Source organism: Perna viridis, chromosome 10, assembly GCF_037379345.1.
Source record: "Perna viridis isolate PV_CMFRI_1.1 ecotype Kerala chromosome 10, ASM3737934v1, whole genome shotgun sequence".
In the NCBI taxonomy this organism is placed as follows: domain Eukaryota; kingdom Metazoa; phylum Mollusca; class Bivalvia; order Mytilida; family Mytilidae; genus Perna; species Perna viridis.
In genome coordinates, this window is record NC_142454.1 from 22,506,210 (window position 1) to 22,528,360 (window position 22,151).

General features: G+C 33.0%; 1 protein-coding gene across 2 annotated transcripts; it reads right to left on the reverse strand.

Annotated features, from left to right (window-relative positions):
* Positions 1-5,510: 5,510 nt before the first annotated feature.
* LOC148604989 (homeobox protein CDX-4-like) lies at positions 5,511-15,071 on the reverse strand. 2 transcript variants are annotated; one of them, XM_088549959.1, is made up of 2 exons: positions 14,371-15,071; positions 5,511-7,882 (listed from the first exon to the last, which is right to left on the reverse strand). In XM_088549959.1, the coding sequence occupies exons 1-2, from the start codon at positions 14,879-14,881 to the stop codon at positions 7,383-7,385; spliced, it is 1,011 nt and encodes a 336-aa protein (XP_088406085.1). In that variant the 5' UTR covers positions 14,882-15,071; the 3' UTR covers positions 5,511-7,382. The 2 variants fall into 2 exon arrangements, with proteins under 2 accessions (XP_088406085.1, XP_088406086.1); XM_088549960.1 differs by having other exon boundaries at positions 14,383-15,069.
* Between the last annotated feature and the right edge of the window lie 7,080 nt (positions 15,072-22,151).

The following is a 22,151-nucleotide window of genomic DNA, read 5'->3' on the forward strand; positions in this document are numbered from 1 at the left end:
ACGGAACATTGGCTTAATGAAAGTAATATTTCATTTTTGGAAAATGCGGCAAAAGATTATTTAGTTGTGTATATCATTAGCTCAAATTGTTTAAGCAGCAATAAAGGTTCAGGTGGAACTGTCATTCTAGTAAGAAAGACAATTGATTTCAAATGTACTGAAATAAACATACAAAGTGATCGAGTATGTGGTATCAGGCTGTCATCAATCAATTTTCAAGATATTTGTATTTTATGTACACTATTATCATCAACGAATTATAGAGCTGATAATTATGTAATGTATGTAGAAGAGGTATTTGCATATTATGATAGGTTATGTGATAACTGTGTAACTATTGTAGGTGGCGATCTTAATGTTGATCTGAGTAACAGTAAGAACAGTATGAAATGTAAATCACTACGTGTATTTCTTGAAGACAGAAACATATGTCCAGCCCCTTTACTTCAGAAACGAAAATGGCCATTGTACACTTTTCATTGAAAAGATAATAGCAGAAAAAAAACTCTTGTTGATTATATCTGTATACCTGAGTATTTATCTAATGATTTAGAACTAATCGAGGTTAGGAATGATCGTCCATATGATGTTTCAGATCATTTACCTGTTTTTGTTTATATTAACATCGATCTGCTGAAAAGTGCACCGGGTGTTTCCTCTGTGAGCGTAAAAACTCTTAAATGGTAAAAAGCAGATTGGTTTGAGAAAATGATGTACAAGACCGAAATAGATCGTTTACTGAACTTTGAAGTGAACATTGATGAACAGAAAGGCACTGATGAAATAGAAAGAATGACATGTCTATTCACAAATGGAGTCCATATTGCTGCAAACTCGTGTATTCCGACAGGCTGTTATCGACAGTTTTTGAAACCGTACTGGAAAAGTGAACACCTTAATGACTATCATTATCATCAACGAAAAAAAGTGAATGGTTCAGTGAGAATAGACCAAGATCAAATGACGTAACATATATAGAATACAAAGACGAAAAACGAGAATTTCGTAGGCAAAAACGAAATGCCGAGAAACTGTGGCGTGAACATAAATTTGATGACATTCAAACTTCGGCAGAGACAGATATAAACGATTTTTTATAGAAATGTCCGGAAAATGAGACGACCGAAACAATCTACTACTAAACGATAATAAGGTCGCAGAGACTGATGCTGAAGTGTGTCAGCTGTGGGAACAATACTTCAATGAACTTTATACACCTGCCGCAACTGAAAACTTTGATAAAACTTTCTTTAAGGAAACAACAGAAACCGTTCAAAGATATAGTAATATGTGTGCATATGTTTCTATTCCACAATTGGAAAAACCTATAAGTGTAGACGAAATCAAGAATCAAATAAAAACGTTACAAAACGGGAAATCTCCAAGTCCGGATGGAATAATGAACGATGATCAAGTGATTAGTATCCTGTATAAACTTTACAACACGATACTGAAAGACTAATATCTTCCGGAGACTCTTAGACACGGTATAATAATCCCTATATACAAAGACAAGAATAAATATAAACGTTCACCAAACAGTTACAGAGCTGTGACTCTTACATCTGTTATCAACAAACTCCTAGAAAATATATTTCTAACACGTATTCAAAATTATCTGGAAAGCATTAAAACTGTCATACCTCATAAACTTCAATTTGGATTCTTGAAAATGCATGGCTCTATTCCGGCAATATACACACTGCAAGAATCGGTCAGGTACTGTAATGAACAATCTTCCAAAGTATTTTCGGCTTTTCTTGATAACGAAAAAGCTTTTGATAGTATCTGGCAAGATGGATTGATGTACAAACTCTGGAATATTGGTATACAGGGAAAGTTGCAAGTGGAACATTATATTAACTTCTGACAAAACTGTTACCGCTCATATACAGTTTAATGGTTTGATGAGTTGATCGTTTCATATCTAACAGGGCGTTGGACAGGGAGAAGTGATGTCCGCTGGCTATTCGCAATGATCTCATAGTTCAATTATTAAATACAAACTGTGGATTGATTGTTGTCTCTCTACACATACCAACTATTCTTCTAGCCGATGATACAACTTTACTTAGTGCTACAGCCACCGGGCTACAGACATTACTAGATACTGTTCGAAATTATGCATATTCTTGGAGACTTAAGTACAATGCATCAAAAAGCACCTGTGTCGTCTTTAACCCTGTGAACTCTCCTAAAAGAGAACCAGAATACGAATTTAGACTTTGTGATATACACGTCCCAATAAGTCAAACTGTGGTTTATGCAGGAACTATCATAGACTGTTCCTTTAAAACGATTGAACGGACAGAAAAAGCTTGTAATAAATTGAAGGAAAATCTACACTCATTGTATAACATCGGTGTCAGCCCCGATGGAATGAGTCCAACTTCAAATAATATTATATGGAAAAGAATTGTCCTACCTACTGCTTTATATTCATGTGAACTGTGGGGGAGATTAGCAGAGACGGAAATCGACATGCTTGAGAAAACCAAAAGATATTTTGCTCGATTTATACTCAAACTACCGAAAACATCTCCAACAGATGCATGCATAACAAACTTAGGACTTTGAACAATCCAAGGAACTATTGATTAATTTAAACTTTTATTCTTCGGACGACTATGTAGATCCAATTCCAAAACGACTCACAAGAAACTGTTTAATTTCCGTTTAAGCCAACTACTTATTGGTGAATTAGACAAGCAATCCATAACATATGATATGTTAAAAACTGTGGTTAAATATGACATACTATCATTCATCGAAAACTATGTATCCGAATGTTATATACCAGACAAACTTTTGTGGTCCAAAATTGTTCGTCAATCAATTGAATTGCAAAAAGAAAATAACTGGCATTCATCCATTGTTCAACGTCCGGAACTTACCAGATATTTTAGAATCCATAATAAATTGACAGCACATAGACTATTAAGACTGGCAGCAAACGATTTCCACATACGTCAACAGATGATAATCTTGGTCTCCCTTGGAACTGTGGCCGTAAAACAAGTCTTATGTACTTTATGTGATACACATTCATCCGACATTGTCAAGCATCTAATTTTGAACTGATACGAACTACTTAAACAAAGAAGTGAACTCTTTTACAATATCGTAGAAGTATTACCTGTCCAGGAATCTGTTCTTTTCTTCGGCCAAGATGATGAGGATATCTTAACTGCATTACTTGGTGGTATAACAGACTTCATAGAAACAATTGACTTGTTCATATGGCGATACCTGATGCACCGTTCGGCAGAGTGCATTTATAATATGTATGGTCGAATTAAAGATGTCTTAGCGCATCATAAGTATAATTTTGGTTAGTACTCATGCCTTGTGTAATGCTTTGATACTTTAGCTACTATTGTTCCGTTTATAGTCTGTATATATGTTTGTTTTGAAATGATCTTTGTGTTGTAAACTTGCTTGTAATGATCTTCAATACTAGAGGAAATAAAGAATTTCAATCAATCAATCAATCAATCAATCAATCAATATTTACGTCTTGAATATATCTATGACATTGATGACCCGGGTCGTATGCAAACGAAACTTTGTGACAGACGTGGGTATTTGTAAACTTTTATTTTCCATTTCTAAATGTCAAATCAGAAAAAAACACATTTCCACGGATCTAGAGATTGTGAAAAGGGTGTTCAGTGAGAATGTTGCAGGCTTTTCTTACCTATATTTGTCAAAAGTGTTCGCCGAATTAACAAATATTAACCTCACTCCCCTTTGGATAATCCATTGTGTTATTATATTGTGTTTTCTATATTGTGTGAGTGAATCATTTCTGATTCCTGTTTTTATTTTTTTAATCATGTCTTCGGATTATGATGTCTATGAATTGTCTTTCTGTTTTGGAATGTTTTGGAATGTTTTGTCAATATTCATGCCTGGCATTTTGCAAGTTGTGATATGATACTTGGTTAGAAATGAATGATTTCGCCCTTAAGTCAATAGTGTTTGACAAAGTTGGTCATTAATGTGTCTTCGTGTCGTTATTTTGGCTTTCCAGTTTATTTCAACGAAGTGCCATGGTTCTGTTACCGTGGATTTTATTACTTATGTTGTCGGGGTCTTTCAGAGCTTATACTTTTACTTATTAAGACCTTTTGGTGATCTCTGTAAGTATTTACTATTTTTATAGGGTTATATGACGGTACATTTATTGCGTTTCACCATACCTATTCCTTTTTTGTAATATACTAAGTATCCACCTGTCCCAACTAAGAAACCTCTAGCTTTTGTCGATCTGGTATGATTTTCAATTTTCGTGTTTTATGTGATAAGGTTTTTCAGTATGATTCCCACTTCGCTGAACCAGCACATTTGTTGTTTCAGTGGCCATGTAGTTGAAGTTTTTTTTTCTCATTTTTTATTAAAAGACCTGTAGCCTGTCTTAGGTTGCTTATACGGTTCGGGAGGGTGTGACCCCTTTTACCAATATCCTATTTTTACTTTCTTCTTTGTTGAATAGTAAAAGAATGAAAACCATCGAACTTTTGAATTGGCTAAGGCTGCATGCATTTCATACTTAATTAAGATTATGATATTGAACTGAATGTGTATGAAGCGTACCAGGCATCGCCATCAGTATTATTAATGGCCTGATTACACTGGGGGAAAAATGTCCTTATGTATGGGCTAGATGTCAGTCTCCAGTTCACATAATCTTCATACAACATGGGTATAAATCAAGTATTCACATCATGTGATTTCAATGCAAAAATAAAAAAATAAGAGATACTCTCTATTAGTAAACTAGACTGATTCGGATAAAGTGCACTACTATTTCATGCAAAATATTAAACCTGTTTCCAGGAAAATGACATTGAAATTCAAAAGATCGTGTCTTTTTTATTTTTTGTTCCTTCTGTCTGTTGGTTGTACAGTTTCCATTTTCTCTGGTTATTCACCAGTGATAAGAAACACACAGCTACTGATCATTTAATTTTATTAGCGAGGGTGGAGGCTGGGATATTGTTGAAAAAAAAAACATGTTTCAAATTTTGAAGAATTTTTTTTTACTCATCTAAAATGATGATTCTGTATGATTCCCATTACTCAACAAGAGGATATTTATGTCATTAATAGTTAATATTGTCGCTTATTTACACTAAAATTCCTTACACTTTTCATAAGGGGTATTATTTTCATGTTGATGTTACAAGCACGTGAATTTTATGGTATTATCGATGCGCATGTCTAACAAAAGAGAATATACCGTTTCCGATCGATGTACATTAATTTACATTTCCTCGAACAACTTTAGACAGGCGTTTCTTCAGGCTCATGTACATAAAAATTCTTCTTCTTGTCATTTTTATTGATAAATGTTCCGTTTATTTATTTACATAATTTTCTATTCCGTGGAACTGTTGTATCTATTCATTCATTTTGTTTTTGTGTTTTTACATTCGATTTCTTTTGTTAACGGAATGCAGAGTTGCCCAATTCCGCATGAGATTGAAAAAAAAAACATGAGACAAAAATGTGTGTATATTTTTTTTTATATAGCAGCCTAATAACAACTCTGTTTTACATAACATTTAAGGTAAATTTAACTAATATTGAGCGGTACTGTAAAATATATGAAGGCAAAGATTAAAATTCATTAATTTTGTTACTACGCTTTATCTAACTGTACAACTGTCGGTAACACTAACTTGCCATGTTCTTAAACAAATTATCAGTAAGGTATGTATAAGTCTAAATGTAAAAAGCCAATAATGTAGGTTGTAAACACCTCATCATATAGTTCTTTAAGTGATTTCTTCTCTTATGTACTTAGGGCGTTCCCTGGATTACAGGTTGGGGGGGTGTGTCTATAGGATTATACGCCGAGTAAATACACAGAACTTGAGGAAATTCTAAAGTTGAGATTTTTTTTTTGAAACACAGGTCAGATCTATATTTTGGAGAACACTATTATAAATTCACTTCCTGCATAATTCAACCAAAATCATGAACGATAACTGCTGCAATGTACCAATCATATACATATAATTTCTTTTATCTCATAAGTGTAAAAACTGAATGACTAAGACTCGTTAGTTGGTCTGTAACTGCTTGTAAGTTGGAAATTAAAGTTACTGATGGGCTTCTTACATGCATGAATGAATCACCTCCAGTCTGATTTTTATAACGACTCCTACTTAAACTTTAGAAATAAATTATAGTCCTAATACATTCGTTTAAATTCAAAACCTCATTTATATTGTTTCATTCACCATCTAAAGTATGGTCATTTAGCTATCGCTTAAAATTTTAATATTTTATTTTCTTTGCGTACATGTAAGCAATTGTTTTTTGTCAATGATTGAATGATATTTGATATATTTCCATAACTTATTTTAAGTTTGTTGTATTTACCTCTCAAATAAAGAAACGAAATTGAAAATAAAAAAACAAAACAAAACAAAATATAAAACATAATCACAAAAAAAATCTCCTCCCCTTGTTATCTGTATTGAACGCAAAAACTCCTGTTTATTTCATTTAGTCGAGTGATTTGTCGAACTTATCGAGTTATTGATCTATATATCTACGGTCCTCCCTTCTAATAAAAGAATGACCAGATGGAAGGGACAATTCCAAAGTCGCGAAATAGCGGTCGTGTTTTATGTTATCACAAGAATTTGTAATTAGGTAACGTTGTTTCGTGTAAATATCATAAAATGCTAAGTATCAAAGTGAGTCTATCTCACGTGGAAATCGGTTGATATCGCAGACCTCTGCAGAACATGTTAAATACTCAACGTCATGTTAGTCCAACACTTCAGACTGTGTTCATAGCTTATCTCTGGGTTTAAGAGGACCATAAAAGATCGAATTTTGATGAACTGAAGTGATACAGAGAAACCCATAAAGCAATAAATTTCGGGCTCGAACCTCTTGTACAAATTCGGAACCATTCTAGTGAATAAACAAATACAACTTGTTGACAATTAAATAAGAGTCGGCGACACTTCTGATATCTTTGGCAAATTTATTGCTTATGTTTCATGGTTTCATATATTTTTCAATGCAGTCGGTTCCTAAGATAAAATCTATTTCTGTATCATTCTTTGAAATAGAATTCAATATTTACACAACATGTAACAATATAACAATCACACTGAACAATGATTAGCGAATATTTTGAGGAAAAGCAAAATTTACTGATTTACTCCGTTCTTTGGCCTCGTATTCGTTTCAAATGGACGGCTGATTTCAGTCTGTTCATTTCGGTCATCGCTTGGTCTTCAGCATCACGACTAGACCCCTTTATGTTCTTATTTTTACTTTGGCATGTGTAACCTTTCACTCGAAGTTATGCTCAAGAAAGAAGGTCAGTTTATTAGACTTTCGATATGGTTTATTTGTTAAGACTGCGTAGTAACACATTCTCCCGTATCCACATTTAAGTTAGTCATAGTGTCCGTTACCGATGTCGGAGTAGAATGGGAACTCGCCAAAGGTGGAGTTTTCACAGTATTTTCACTAGGATCAGATATTTGAGGCACGTGCATTGGAACATGAGAAACGGGATAATCGTCCATTGGGTCCTGTTTTATAATGGGCTGCATTTGTGGTGGTTGAGGTCCATGAACCGGAAGCTGCATGTTTGTCATGTGACCAGTAGTATCGCCGTGATAATCTTCAATTTTAACATCATCGCCTCTCTTCTTATTTTGTTTCCTTTCTTTCGCACGGCGATTTTGAAACCAAATTTTAACCTGTCTTTCAGACAAACCTAAATTTTGAGCAAGTTCCGCTTTACGGCGAATCGTGATGTATCGGCTGTAATGAAATTCTTTCTCCAATTCGAGGCGCTGGTGATCACTGTAAACAACTCTGTACTTGTCCTTTGTCCTTGTTTTTCCTGCAAAAAAAGTAAATATTACGTTTCATTCACTTTTCTATCTAACGACAGCTTAATAAAATGAGAATTGATTTTATGGCCTAATAGCGGCTGTTTCAGACCATTGAAACGTGCCTGAAAAGATTAAGAGCTGATTGACAAACCATTTTTACAACGGAATGAGAGATGGTTACTAACTGGTCTGTAAACAGGAAACCGATATGCATTTTGTTTATGATAATAACGCATCGGTTGATTTTTTTAGGTTGATCACTTAGACTCAATTTCGAGATTCTTCTCGAAATAGCAGCGTTTATTCAAGGATCCTATAAAAATCCATTGTTTATTTTGACATACTGATCTATAAAATCTAGAATATAAATATTCTTTAAACTGTGCTTTAAATAGACTTAATTGTGTTAAAAATAAACTAGTGTTTTGAGTATGTTTGCTAAGTAATTGCAACCACCTAATAATATTATGATAATTTCAAAGTTCTATTTGTATAGATATTGATGTGTTAGAAAAATACGTTTCATTTTATTATGTTTTTAATGATAGAAATAACATTCATATTCCAGAAAAACACAGTGTTTCAGAGTTGTAATTTCAGAATATCCAGTCTACTATCTGGCGGAACGTTACAACACCGGTTGACACAGTTCCGTTAATCATATCACTCCTCGTTAACAATGACCTTTTACTCGTCCCTATGTAGTTAATCTTTATAAAATTACGTAAATATCTGATAATTTCAGGTGTAAATTGCTTTCACCAAACAACTTAATCGACGATTCATTGTCCTCGCTATTTTCCAATTTACCGAGGTGTGATCGGGATCGATTTTTAATTTTGTCTGTGTAAGATATCTTCCGGTGTGTTCGACTAGTCATAAATAAATTAAAAGATGTTCCGCTAGGGTCCATTGAGATCGTTCTTCTGAAAAAAACAATTAATGCCGTTTTGTTGTTTATTTATGGTTAACAGCAAAAATGATATTTTGGGAATGCAATGCTACTATTTTTGCATTTCCTCTTTATAATCTAAACTGATAATCAAATTCAGATTTTACTTTGAAGGGTGTTTTGGTAACAAAAAAGCTTTGCTAAAACACTGGTATAAATGAAATGTTTTTAGAGTTAAGTTTCTAAGTTAGCCCTTAAGATAAATCTTAGAATTGAAGTTAAATTATCTCAATGGCTATGATCTAGGACTCGCGTAAAAAAAAACACTTGTTGTGAAAGAAATTGTCAAAATAAATCTATATTTTATAATATTATTTTCTAATTGAATAAACTCCTGGACGAAAACGTATGACATATATTCCATTCAAATTCGAATATGCATATTTGCTATTTCTGATTTTCGTATAAATTTAGAAAAAATGAAATAAATCCGGCGTTACCACTCGTACAATAAGTATCTACATGTTTAAAGTATAACTATTCCAGGGATTTCTCTAAATTATTGCAAACATTTAATCACCCAATTCAAAACACCGTTGCACACACGATAGATTGTTTGCACGTCTTTGATTTTTTTTCCAAAGGAGAAGCTAGTACTACATTTTTGTATATACGAAAAAGTAAAGGGAAAAAGAAATGTCATGAAAAAAAAAATAATACCTCTTTTAACAGTGACAACAGTGACTTTGACCGATTCCGAGAATTGCATAAAACGTGATGACTGGTTTTTTTTACGGTCTTGACTATCCTTACAGATCTCGCACGACCGCCCCTTGCTAGGATTTTGTTACTAGATGTCTGTTAGTAGTTGACGGTGGCGGAGCCCAGCATTCGGGTTACCTGACCGAAGAATTCGGTCAGAGTATGTTCTTCCAGTGGCTGAGTTGCTCTGTTGGCGCTCTGACCTACTCCCAGAACCCACGTGGGTTCCAGAGCGTTTCCTCACTCTAACTACTTGGGAGTACGTCAACATGTATAGAGTGCACAAAAACGTGTCAATTGCAGCTCGTGTTTAACACAGGCAAGAACTTTTACTGATTCTTTAGGGATGTCCATTTGACTCAAGGGGGCTGGTAAGTTTTTATAGGGTCAGAATACTCACTTTTGAAATTTCGAGGGTCAGAAACTTTATTTTCAAGCACATCGGGGCAAAATTATTTTATTTTATTCCTCTGCATGAAGTATTTGTATTTTTTTTTATTTTCCAGGACGTGTAGGCCAGAATATTAATTTCCAACTTGTTCAGGGCCAGAATATTAACTTCAGGAAAATGACACCCCTTCTGAATAAAATGCATGGTTGTCCCCATATGATTAAATTATGGACCATGGGCTTGATATATGTACCATCTGGTTCAGACTTTCACAGACGTCAACGAGGAAGCAAGTTCTAAATGTACCCGGCCTCGTGAGATGCGGTGTGAAATTTTGAACTGTGTTTTTCTGTATCATTGTACCAAATACTTTTTGTACATAACCCCCTTACTGAATTATATTAAAAGTACCAAGAAATATAATTGCGTCACTGTGACATATAATGTCTTTTTGAAATAGTGTCGCATACAATGCCTTGCTAAGACAAGGTGTGATGCATCTCTATCAAATCCCCAGAAAAGATTTATCCCGCATTTTTTAAGTATTATAATGTATCTTTGGTTGTGTATTTCTTTCAATTACAAAATTGTATTCATTTTAATTCATTAATCTTTATATATATAATAAATGAACTGACTGCGGAGGCGTTTTAACATTTATTCATTACAGTAAGTTAACCCAAATACAGACAGCGCGTTTGCGTTAAATAACAGGTAGGCATTCGTAAAAATAATTCAATTTTAGTTAAAGCATTTTTCGAAGTTAGAATTTCATAATCTTAAACAAATTTAACTTTTGACCATTTGGAAGACAGTCGGTCATGGCAAATACAATTTGATCACCAATCGAGTCATGGAATCAGGCATGATAAACACATTTGGGATAATAATGCACAAGCATCAATTATAGCCGAAATTATGTTTTTTTTTTTAAGTTATGTCAAAACTATGTATTTGAGGTTTATGGCTATGTTTGAAGCGAAATAAGATCAAAACTATGATGGTCTTAAATTTTCTTACACAACTACATGTCAACATTATATAATTCACATTGTTAAAATAACTGGATTTAGATACCTATGTCTAATTGATCAGACAATAATTATAAATCACTCGATTAAATTTAGATTTTATAGACTAGCGCGTACCGTAGGAATGATTTGGTTTTATGGAGTATTTATGTTAATAAATAATTACTAATAAACAAATTTATAGGCCAATAAATTAAATCCGTAGTAAATGAAAATATCTTTAGTATTTTGAGGATGATTAAATCTTAATCGTATTTTTTCGGACACTTTCGCCGACGTAGGTCTTCCGGTCGGCATAACATGGCCGTAAAATAACAATTTGGCGCGAATCTTGACACCTCTTTGAAGAGAGGAAATGTCTTAATACCGTAATTTACCTTGTAAAATCGAAATAATTCGATTACCACCAGGTTTATCAAAGGAAAGTCAACATCAATTTGTGAAATATGGCGATTTCTTTATTTTTGATTTGTTTTGACGTTGCTTTTGAATAGAACATAACTTTTAAAGTTACAGGTTTAATGAACACGGCATGTGAAAAGAATATAAGTACATGTATTTCATTACAAGGAATACTGCATGTACAAACAGGTGGTATTACAACCAGTTAAACGCTTGGCATTCTGGATTAGAAAATTTCGGTCTGAGTGCTCATTTTAGGATTAAGAGAGAGTATCTATGAAATTTCCTTCAAAATATTGACAAAAATGAAGATTCTATCCTTCCAGCTTTTATTAGACCATTGAATGCAGCGGAATGTATTTGGTAAACAGGAAGGGTCACAGGGTAAAAAGTCGCAGTAAAATACTAGTAACATGTAACATAAAAGTCATTACATTTTTTTATATAACTACTGTATAATTTGATTTAAAAAAATGTGTAATAAATATGGGAAAACGATTTTTGTTAATAAAAGACATTTCACTGTATAATCACATGAATTAGTTCTTGCATATTATATATGTATGCCACTACAAAGCAATCCCAAAATTAAATCAGATGAAATGGTTCAGACTTCATTGCTGAGAACATTTGGCGTACTAACAGGGCACTTTATTGGAAAACGTGGGACATTTTAGCTGAAGAATTATAGAATATTTAAGCAAATTTGAAAATTTGAATGGCAAGTCTGGTGCCAGCAGACCCGGTAATTCCGGCTCCAATAGCGTATATTAAATTTGTTGCAGTGAAAAAGCTCGTAATTAGATCTGGGGTCCCAGGCTTGTGTTCCGACGCACGTCTTTTTACTGCTTGTCCTGACCTACTTCCCGGTTTGCCCTTGGTGCTCTTGGCTGTGTGTCTCGGGTGACCGGAACGTTTACTTTGGAAGTAATGAGTAAATTTTTGAAACGTTCAACTTCATCATACAAGACAGACGTATTTTGTTTTCACTTGCATGCTAATCATCGGGGGAGACAATAAAAGGGGTATGGTGAGCAGGATACAAATCATTTTATACAGTTGTTTTAACACTGCTATCAAATATTATATGTTTACCGTCTCGATACTCAATTAGAGCTGATGACCATTTTACTGATAGCATTTGCCGTTAAATAAAGAACAGAATTGACCTGTGAAAAAAAATCTGCTAAGATGTCTGTTACATCGTTACGAGTAACAATTTTTCTGTAGATAAAATGTCTTGCGCCAAAATTTATATAAATGGCACTCTGGTTTGAGAAAGTCCAGCAGTGAGCGTACATAGTATATCAGTAACATCGCCCAAATTTCTGCGTAACACAAGAATTAAAAGGGCACATTTTCTTCTATTGACAACTATTCAATCTTGACGTGAACATCCAGGCATTCAAGCAGGAGATAGAAACAATAAGCAATTATATTCAACGAAACAAAATTCTATCTACTAGTATCAGTTTCACACGTGCACTACTGGGCTTCCATTTACATGTACATGCATAACTTTACATTTAAAAAGACACCTACAGTTAAAGGAAAATATAAATTTCTTTTATCTAGTTTCAATTTCGATATCAATTTGTTTATTTACTCCCAGGCGTGAAATAATTACTTTTTTTATCGATAAAGGAGATTTCGACAGGTTAGTCTTTCAAATATCCATCATCACTGCATAGAAACCGAATTTATACAGTCGCTACATAACTAAATACCGAAAAGGAAACTTTTCTAAAGGGGGTTCAATGCAAATCCGCACAGACCGTTCATATGTATAACGGACTTGACAATTTCAGGCAGGGGAACCCGGGTTAGTCAAATAAATCGTCGCGTGGCGGATAAACTAAAGACCATAGAGATTGATGTTTCAAATTTACACGCAGTCCTATCAGAAATAATAATAGTTTAAAAGGCAATTCGTTATCCACCATACACTTTCTTTTGATAATAATGAAATAAATTTTAAATGGGAAATATCACTTAATCTGCTTTATCAAATCAAAATTCTCTTTTGAAAAACATTATTGATAGATTTAAGTCATTTTACGATTACTACTATCAAAAACACTTGGGAAAAGGCGAGTGATCTTCGAAAATTCAGTACACATTTTGCAAATAAAATCTGCGTATTCTGTACGTTAAAATATATTGTAAAAAGTAAACAATATACACACAGTATGAAAGCTTCAAATAAAAAAATGCTTATACATACCAGAAAATATTACTTCACGTTTTCATATATATATGTTTCATATAGATAAAAATGTGGTTTGAATGTTCAAGACAGCCAGAAAAAAAAGGAAAATTAACTTCTTCCCTAAAATACTTAATCAGAACTTTATTTTTATATGATACAGCTGTAAACTATTCCTCTTATACTGATATATTTTTCAAAATTATATTTAACATAAATAGCATGACTCCACCAAAACGTAAACAAGAGGTCTTTGCTATAAGAGTAATCAAGGGAACCAAGGTTACAGCGGTAATCAAAAGAATGTAATCCAGGGACAAAGACCAGACATGGAAACCAGACATACACAACAAAGAAAATAAAAAAACTAAAATAATACAGTATTGTTATTTTATTCAGGGTAGGAAACTCACTCAAATTCTAGCCAGTCCTCAATACAATTTTTCAATACATTTACTATATGGCTATGTACATTTTTGCTAAAATTAGCCAACCCTGGCAAGCTACTATATTTAACTCTGTTTTATCTATATATTTTGTTTGTTTTGTTTCGTTACAAACACGCTAAACTAAGAACCAATACTTATTATTAATGTTTGTTTCACAAATCAAGGTAACTGATGTTACAAGACAAGATATAAAACTATTTTGTATCTTTATTCTTTATTTCCGTTTCGTTCCATTAGAAGTTTATGAAGCGCAATGTGACCCCAAAAAATAAATCGCTCGGAAATTATAGATTTACGATTACCAAAAACATTTATTAAAGACCATTTGTACAAAAATGCAAAATATAGAACTAATTAGTGTACCATTTGACTCACCAGGCTGTGGTCCTGAGGGTACATAGGACGTCTTCTTCATCCAATCATATGGGGGTCTAATCTGTTTGTTCGTGGGGGACCCATTACTAGCACTGGAGCCAGTAGACGTTGGCGAGCCCGTGGGTTGTGGTGATGATGATAGATTCGTCAAAGTCCCACTATTGCAGTGGTTTTGGGGATATTCATTCCTGTATTGGTACATGGCGTTCATTGAATGAGGACTGACTGCACCTCCCGACGAATTATTCATGGGATAGTTCATGTTTCCCCCGTTCCAATCCTCTGGGCGAGAAACTCCAGGTCCGTACATTGCATTGTGCGGGTAACATTGTGCTTGTTGGAAAGCTGACGGGTCTAAATTGAACTGCTCAAAACCATGTGTCTGTCCCGTGTAATGGCCAGTTTGTCCAACATACCCAGGAAAATGTCCAAAGTTATACGAAGCAGGAGGCGATGTTCTTGTTTGATACATTGAAGCTGAAGATGTCTCCTGAACCATTATATAGTAACAACAATACACGAAGTTTTTCGTCCGTTTACAAGTCCTTAGAAAGTAGTATCCCAATACACAGAAACAATTAAGTCTTCATTAAAATCACATTTGTAATTTTGACAGCCGAAATCAATTGCTAATTTTCTGTCATATTCAATTTGTCATAATCTGAATTTTAAACGTTGTCAGTTTTATTGATACACAGAACTTTATGGCCGAAATCTGTCAAAGACCTTAAGTCCCGCCCATAACCGTTATCGCTTTGTTTTGATTGGTTTACAATTGGACATCAATTTGTACCCGATCGGCATTTTTTTTAAGATCTTTCGAAAAATAAGTTTCGGTAATATAATTGATTTAAAAGAAAAAAAATGTTTAAAATTACGAAAGTGTTACTTCTAAACAAAACTCCAGAAAATGGATAATTTATATATGTGTAATAGTTGTCTGTATATTTTCAATTCAGACCAAGCACCTACCAGTTAAGGTTGTGATTTGTTTTGTGTTAATTTTTAATATGAGGCAGATATTACCTGTAAGAGAACGAATCTGACTATATTGATACAGTCATAAAAATTATGCCTTTTACATCAACTATGATTTATTTTTTCTTCATAATTTAACAAACCTTTAATATGTGAGCTATTAACAGATAAACATTTTATTTTTGTTTAAGATATAAAACGAGTGAAGATCCTTACTCGGTAAAACAGGTTAATTTTCTGTTATGCTGAAATCGGGCTCTAATGTAGTGCTTCTGGGGTCATAAGTTAATTTCGTATGCATTGCTAGAACTTCACCCTCTAATATGTTTTATCATAGATATGTAATTAAATTAATAATAATTAATAATAATAATAATGAAGAAACAAATGGTATTGTTCAAAGACGGTATCAAATGTGACAAATTATTATTTTAATGACAAAACTAGTGTTTCAAATACTTATATTCATTTAATTGAAAATAAAGGTACGATGTGACAAGTACTTATATCGTTAAACCGTTGCATCTTAGCCCAGGACCTGTGGGATATTTGAGCGTAGTCGGAAATTGACAGATGAACATCTGAGGCGAAGTGTTTCATGTAAGTAGCATTTTCCTAAGTTTGACTTCTACCAAATCTGTAGAAATAATTTTAGTACTATATCGGAGTTCAACATATTGATCAAACTTAGCTATGGATTATTTGATTTGCTTGGACTAGAATTTTCCAATTAATTTTTTTTTTGTATTCCTCACAAAAAATGGCGTGCATGGAAATCCTGGTGTACTGACAAAAACGATCTTCCGTGTTCAGAATTAATACGTTTATATTTGTAATTGTTTATATCCAATAACTTCTATTGTAAATATTTTTTTAGTTTTTATATTCTACACGTCAATGGCAGATCCAGAGTTCTAGGTAAAGGGGTGGGGGTGGGGGACAAAAAAAATTCTTGACAGGATTTTTGTTTTAAATTGCAAATTTCAACGTTAATATGTAGAGAAATTCTCTTATATATAGCTTTTTTTGGCTGAAATGTATATATTCGAACTAGATTTAAAGTCAATTAAGAATTTTCGTGATTTTTAATTTAAAAATAAATATATTTGCATTAAGTTCAAGATTATATTGAAGGCAAATGAGAAAATTGTGAGGTTGAGCTTGGAAAGAAAAAGCAAGAAAATGTAATATTTATCATTATTACAAATATTTGAATAAAGTTTGATAATAATCTATGTCGCTTATTTGGTCGCGTGCGTCATTATGAGTACCGGTAAAGGGATAGTTGAATGATTGTTGGTTTAACGCACGAGCAGCAATATTTCAGCTATATTCAGGCGATGGACATGAAATGGATGATAAGCTTAGTCTGCTGCAGACCTATTCTTTTGACATCCGGACCTGCACGGGTGGTAATGGGATGAAAACATAACTCGGTGTTATGACCAATCTCCGAAACAGAGGTTGGTAGTTCCTTCGTCCCTGTACTAACGTGTTTGACGTAGGAGATACAAGGACCTCTGTTTCGGAGATTATGTTATGACACACCCACCAAAGCGTTTAGTTTTCAATAGGTTTATATATGATATTTCTTTTATATAAGTAATTTCTGATTAAGTGACTGCCTATCAAAAACATGGCTGTCTTCGGCTGTGTGCATCTTTGTTTTGAACACGTGTACTTGTTCGTCACTAAATTCGCTACCTTGCGATACCATTCCGCTAATGATTATAAAATTGTCAAAATGTGCAAATCGTGTTTCCAAATAATTTAAGTATTGTTCTGCTATTTGTGTCTCTGTTGATCATGCAAATTGAGTCTAAAACTCCTCAGATATGCACGAATGACCATGGAAATGGTCGTATTCTTTGTTCTATTTTAAGTCATGCAACATCGTAAAGTGAGTCCCATTTTTAAATTCCACACAAAATCCATATAAAATAAAAATCCCCCCCAAAAAAAAGATATTGTAAAGCTGACCTATCATTTTTTTAATTATCAGAAAGATACAAAAACAAAAGTGTATTTGGGTTGTTGATTTTGAAAAAAAACAATAAGTTGAACTCGACAGGTAAAATGATGTCAAAATTTACTTGCTTATGTAGATAAACTTTCCTTTTAATTTAATCTCTGGTATTTGATAACTTGGCAATAAAAATCTAAAACCTTAAGAATGGTTTATACTCTAGGCATTTCGTTTTTATAAGATGAAACTTTCTTTAAAATCACTTGTGACATGCCATTACGATCGTCTTATGAAAAATGATAATTTTGTATAGATTCTATGGAGGAAATTAAAAATGGGACTCACTTTGGTACGGCTCTGTAGTAAAAACTGTGCAAAGAAAATGAGGGATCGATTAGATCCAACTCATTTGATGTTTTTGGTGGAGGGGATGAAATTTATTATCTTGCTTTTGTTATTGGAGAAAAATGGGTTCTGCCTTTATTTTCTACGGCGAAGCGCCTTATTTTTTATAGTATAGTTTCGCCTTTTTACCCTTTGACCTTAAGGACGCTCTTCTATGAAAACGCAAATCACCTGATCGCAATTATGTTTCCCGATTGGTCAAATACTGTTAACTTGGTGGCGTTCGAAAAAAAAAACTGTATCGAAATGTTTTGAAATTGCGTTCGAAAAAACCATCGAAAATTTGAAATTGCTTGCCATATTTTGTTTTCTTGAAAGAAATGTAGAAACTTAAAAAGGAACATTATTTTACTGCGTCGGCTACCTTTTTTTTATAAGACACATGTAGTACTTGTTTAAATATATATCAACAAATTAAAGTATTAAAGACAAAGCCTTTTTATTTTTTCTTATATGGCCTGTCCTGCCTTTTTATTTCTTGAAAATTTCAATCATGCCTTTTTATGTTGAATTTCATCCTAACCCACGCCAACCCACATACAAATGAAATGGTAGCAATAAAGGAGATAATTGTTACAAAATACAAACACCTTACGGTGGTAATTTGTATGTCATGACTTTTGTTTTTTTTTTTTTTGTTTTTTTTTTCTTTTGTTGTTGTTGTTTATTTTACCGCGGTAATTTTTATGTCATGACTTTTTTTTTGTTCTTGTTTTTGTTTTTGTTTGCTGCTTTTACCACGACAATGACTAATATTATTACGTCTCGTGTACCTACCCCTTACAAAGAGTACATGCCCCAGTTGGTTCTCTAGTGCAGGTTTTTATATTTTGATTTAAGTCTCGCGTTTTTATTTCAGTGAAGTAGGAAATGAGTGTAGCGTTTACTTACAAAATATCAGTGTCACTTAGATATGATATAGCGTTTATTATGGCGTTTAATTTCTATTCTTAAATCTATTTGTTCAAAGTGAACACGCCGCAGACCCAAAGACCGTTCAAATACTTTTTGCTTTGTAAATGAGCTATACAAACGAATACTAGACCAATCTTCGACAAACGTGGAAGTCAAAATGCCTTTAGATTTTGATAAGATGACTTTAGAATCTCTTTGATGACCAGTGCGAAATTAAAAATCAAAATCATTAAATCAGATTGGTCGAGTTCATTTGGTTCAATACACGTCATATGAATGTAATGATGAGTTTTCTAAATTGCACTTGATCTTTGTTATGCGGAACCTATTTCCGAATTCTCTGAAGAACGAAAATTGATTGATTGATTGATTGATAGTTTTTTAATGCCGTTTCGGCGACTAAGGCCATATCACTGCAAGAGCATCTAACAGTCTGAGAACGTCAAAATGAAATCAAAGACTGTTCATATAACAATGAAATTAAACAAAACGCTATTTTATACAAAAAAGTTACGTAAAAGGGTCAATTTAAGACATAATAAAGCATATAAACATTACTTCGATAAAACATTAAAATATGAAAAAAATCAAAAAGTATCTAAAATTAGATTCTATTAAATAAACCGATGTCTTGCAAGAAATTAATAGCGTTTTTGATGAAACGGTCTTGAACAAATTAGACGTTTTAGACGAGTTCTGGGAATACAGAGGGTTGGAATATTCAGGCCTTGTAGTAACGCGCATGCAAATAATAAAGTAATATTTTTAGTCTGACAGAGTTCCATGTAATACGGGTTTCTGGATTACAGAGATGATTTAAGGTACGTCATCAGAAATTCAAAATCTATCATTGTCCACAACATCATCGAACCACAAACTTATTGAAATTGGGAGTGTAATAATCATAATTACATGTATGTGATTCAAGCGAATATAATGTATCTTTTCACTTTATTTCATTTGTACAAGCTAAAAATCAGACTTCCTGTAAATGGTTCATAAAGAAAAGAGGTCGCACTCTGTAGTGCTTTTCCCTGGCAGATCTGTGTGTAGAATAAGGACAATAAGACACAGAACAAAAAGTCAAAAAATAGTCACAATTTTGATTTTTTTACATGTCATAGGACATAAAGGCACAGGCCAAAAAGTCAGAAAATAATAATAAAAAAAAGTAATACATGTAATAAAAGGTATTTTACTAAATATGATAAAATTTATAATCTCATTAAGTTTGGAGTTAAAATTTGTAAACTACTTTAACATGCAACTGTAGTAAAATTATTTAAAAGGTAAATATGGCTTTTTTTTTTTTTTTTTTTCTTTTTTTTTTTTTTCTTTTTTTTTTTTTTTTTTTATTGAGTATCGAATTATATAGATGCATTGTGTTTGACTTGTGACCTTTTGTCAGTAATTTTTTGTCTGTGACTCAGTTTTTATCCTTTTGTCTTTCTGTACTACATTCTAATATTTCAGCCTTTACACGAAACTGCATCTTTGGGAGTATAAACGCCTGGGGAAGGATTTATATATTCTACTTTAAATTCCTTGGTCTTGAGTACAGAAATATTTTATGCTCAATCAATGAATACGTTATGTTTTAGGGTAAACGAAAAAAAAGAACACAGGAAGAAAAGTCACAGTTTTGATAGGAAAAAGTCACAAGAAAAAAATATTGATGTGTTACAATACTAAATTGAAATCACACATAATCCTCAAAACCATCCTACATCTAGTAGGTATGATTTCATGGACATGTTAATTGTAAAGCCATGTTTTCTCATACATTGTGTAGTTATTTTAATGGCTGTGTGTAATGACTGTTCAGTAGTTGTTAAGAAACGAATCAGACCCTGTGTATTTGGCAATTTTGTTCCGATAGATCTCTTTCATTTTAAAACATGTAACAAGTAAATCATGATACTAGATGGCTTACTTGCCAATTGAAAAAAAAATACGTGATTATTTAAATATTGTTTTGTTTTGTTTCATATTTTGTATTTAATTGAAAGTTTTTGACTTCATTATTTTTAATAAAAATCAAACTTTCAACTTTTAAGACATCTATATGCAAATGAATAATTTATTTTAATTTTAGTATTGAATGATATAATTTGTCATCATTTACAGTTGATATTTTCCGCAAAAATTTTATTTCCTGTGACTTTTTCCCTGAGACTTTTTTACACGTATCTGTGATTTTTTCCGTGACTTGTTTTCTTACATTCATTACTATTTCGTCACCATGTCATATTTCACTGCCTTTCATCTACTAAAACAGTTTGAGCAAGCTATGAATTTTAATGCTTGACCTTGCAAACAGTTTCTCTCGTTGTCATATAGAAAAATACTCTGCCACTTTAAATTATTTTATGAATATTATATCTATTTGATATTACATACGCCAATTGAAAATAAAGTATTTAGTACTCCTCTGTCTTAGAATCAGGTGTGACACATGAAGAAAAACAAAGGCAGAGATAACATTGCATTATCCTCATATTTATACCTTATAAACTAAAGAAATGAACGTCAAAGTGTTCATAAGGTTTGCCTTTTTAGGATATTGAAAGATCATATTTTATTAGTTGAACTGCAGTATGGAAAGATGACGAGAAAAATGGCGGGAAAACTTGTCCGCACTTTTACATATTTTTAACCTGATTGTTTTTTTTTTCTTGCATTAAATTTGTGTTGCTACTGGACTCGGATCTTTTCTATGTCCTTAAAGGCAGAATATCATTGACACTAATAATTAAAATAATTGTGTTTTCACTCACTTTGTCAGAAAATTTAGGAACAAATCTTAATTCTTTGAATGGCAATTGAACGAAAGGAAACTCGTAAAATAGCTTACTGTTTCTCTTTTCTTGACTAACACGATTTATAGGCTTCGCGGGAGGAAAGCATGAAATCAGTACATACTGTAAGCCAAAACCAATGTGGTATGAATCGTGATGATCCAGCACTCAGCAATCTATTCTCCATATATAGATGCACTACTCTTATTTAAACTTACGTGACTTCATATTGAGTCTCTATGTGATCCACGGACTGTTCTTACTAAGAGGAATTTCATTGATATCATCTCTTCGTATGAAACAACGCGTTTCAGGCACTTCTGCTTTTGGCTTTTCCTGTTGCCTCCGTCTATGATCGAAAACCTAGGTTTAGGCTGTGTTTTTATGCTCTTCATCTGTTTTCTTTCTTAAATCGTCTTTTCTTACGGTGTCCAATCGAGCGCTATCAACGTGTGTGTGTGTTATTTCCACATGATTTACCCACTGCTACCTTCGTTTCTTTACTGATTGTTTTGCCCATTTCGAAATCTGCTAAATCTGTCAGATCATAATCCAAATACGAAACTTCTTAGCGATCAATAGAATTAATGGGTTTACCGAGACATATGTATACATAGTTATTTTTCAAATTCATTTCATTACTTTATCTTCCGTGTTTTATCAGCATTATTTTGCTTCTCTATCAATTTTGTTTAAGTGATCCAGAT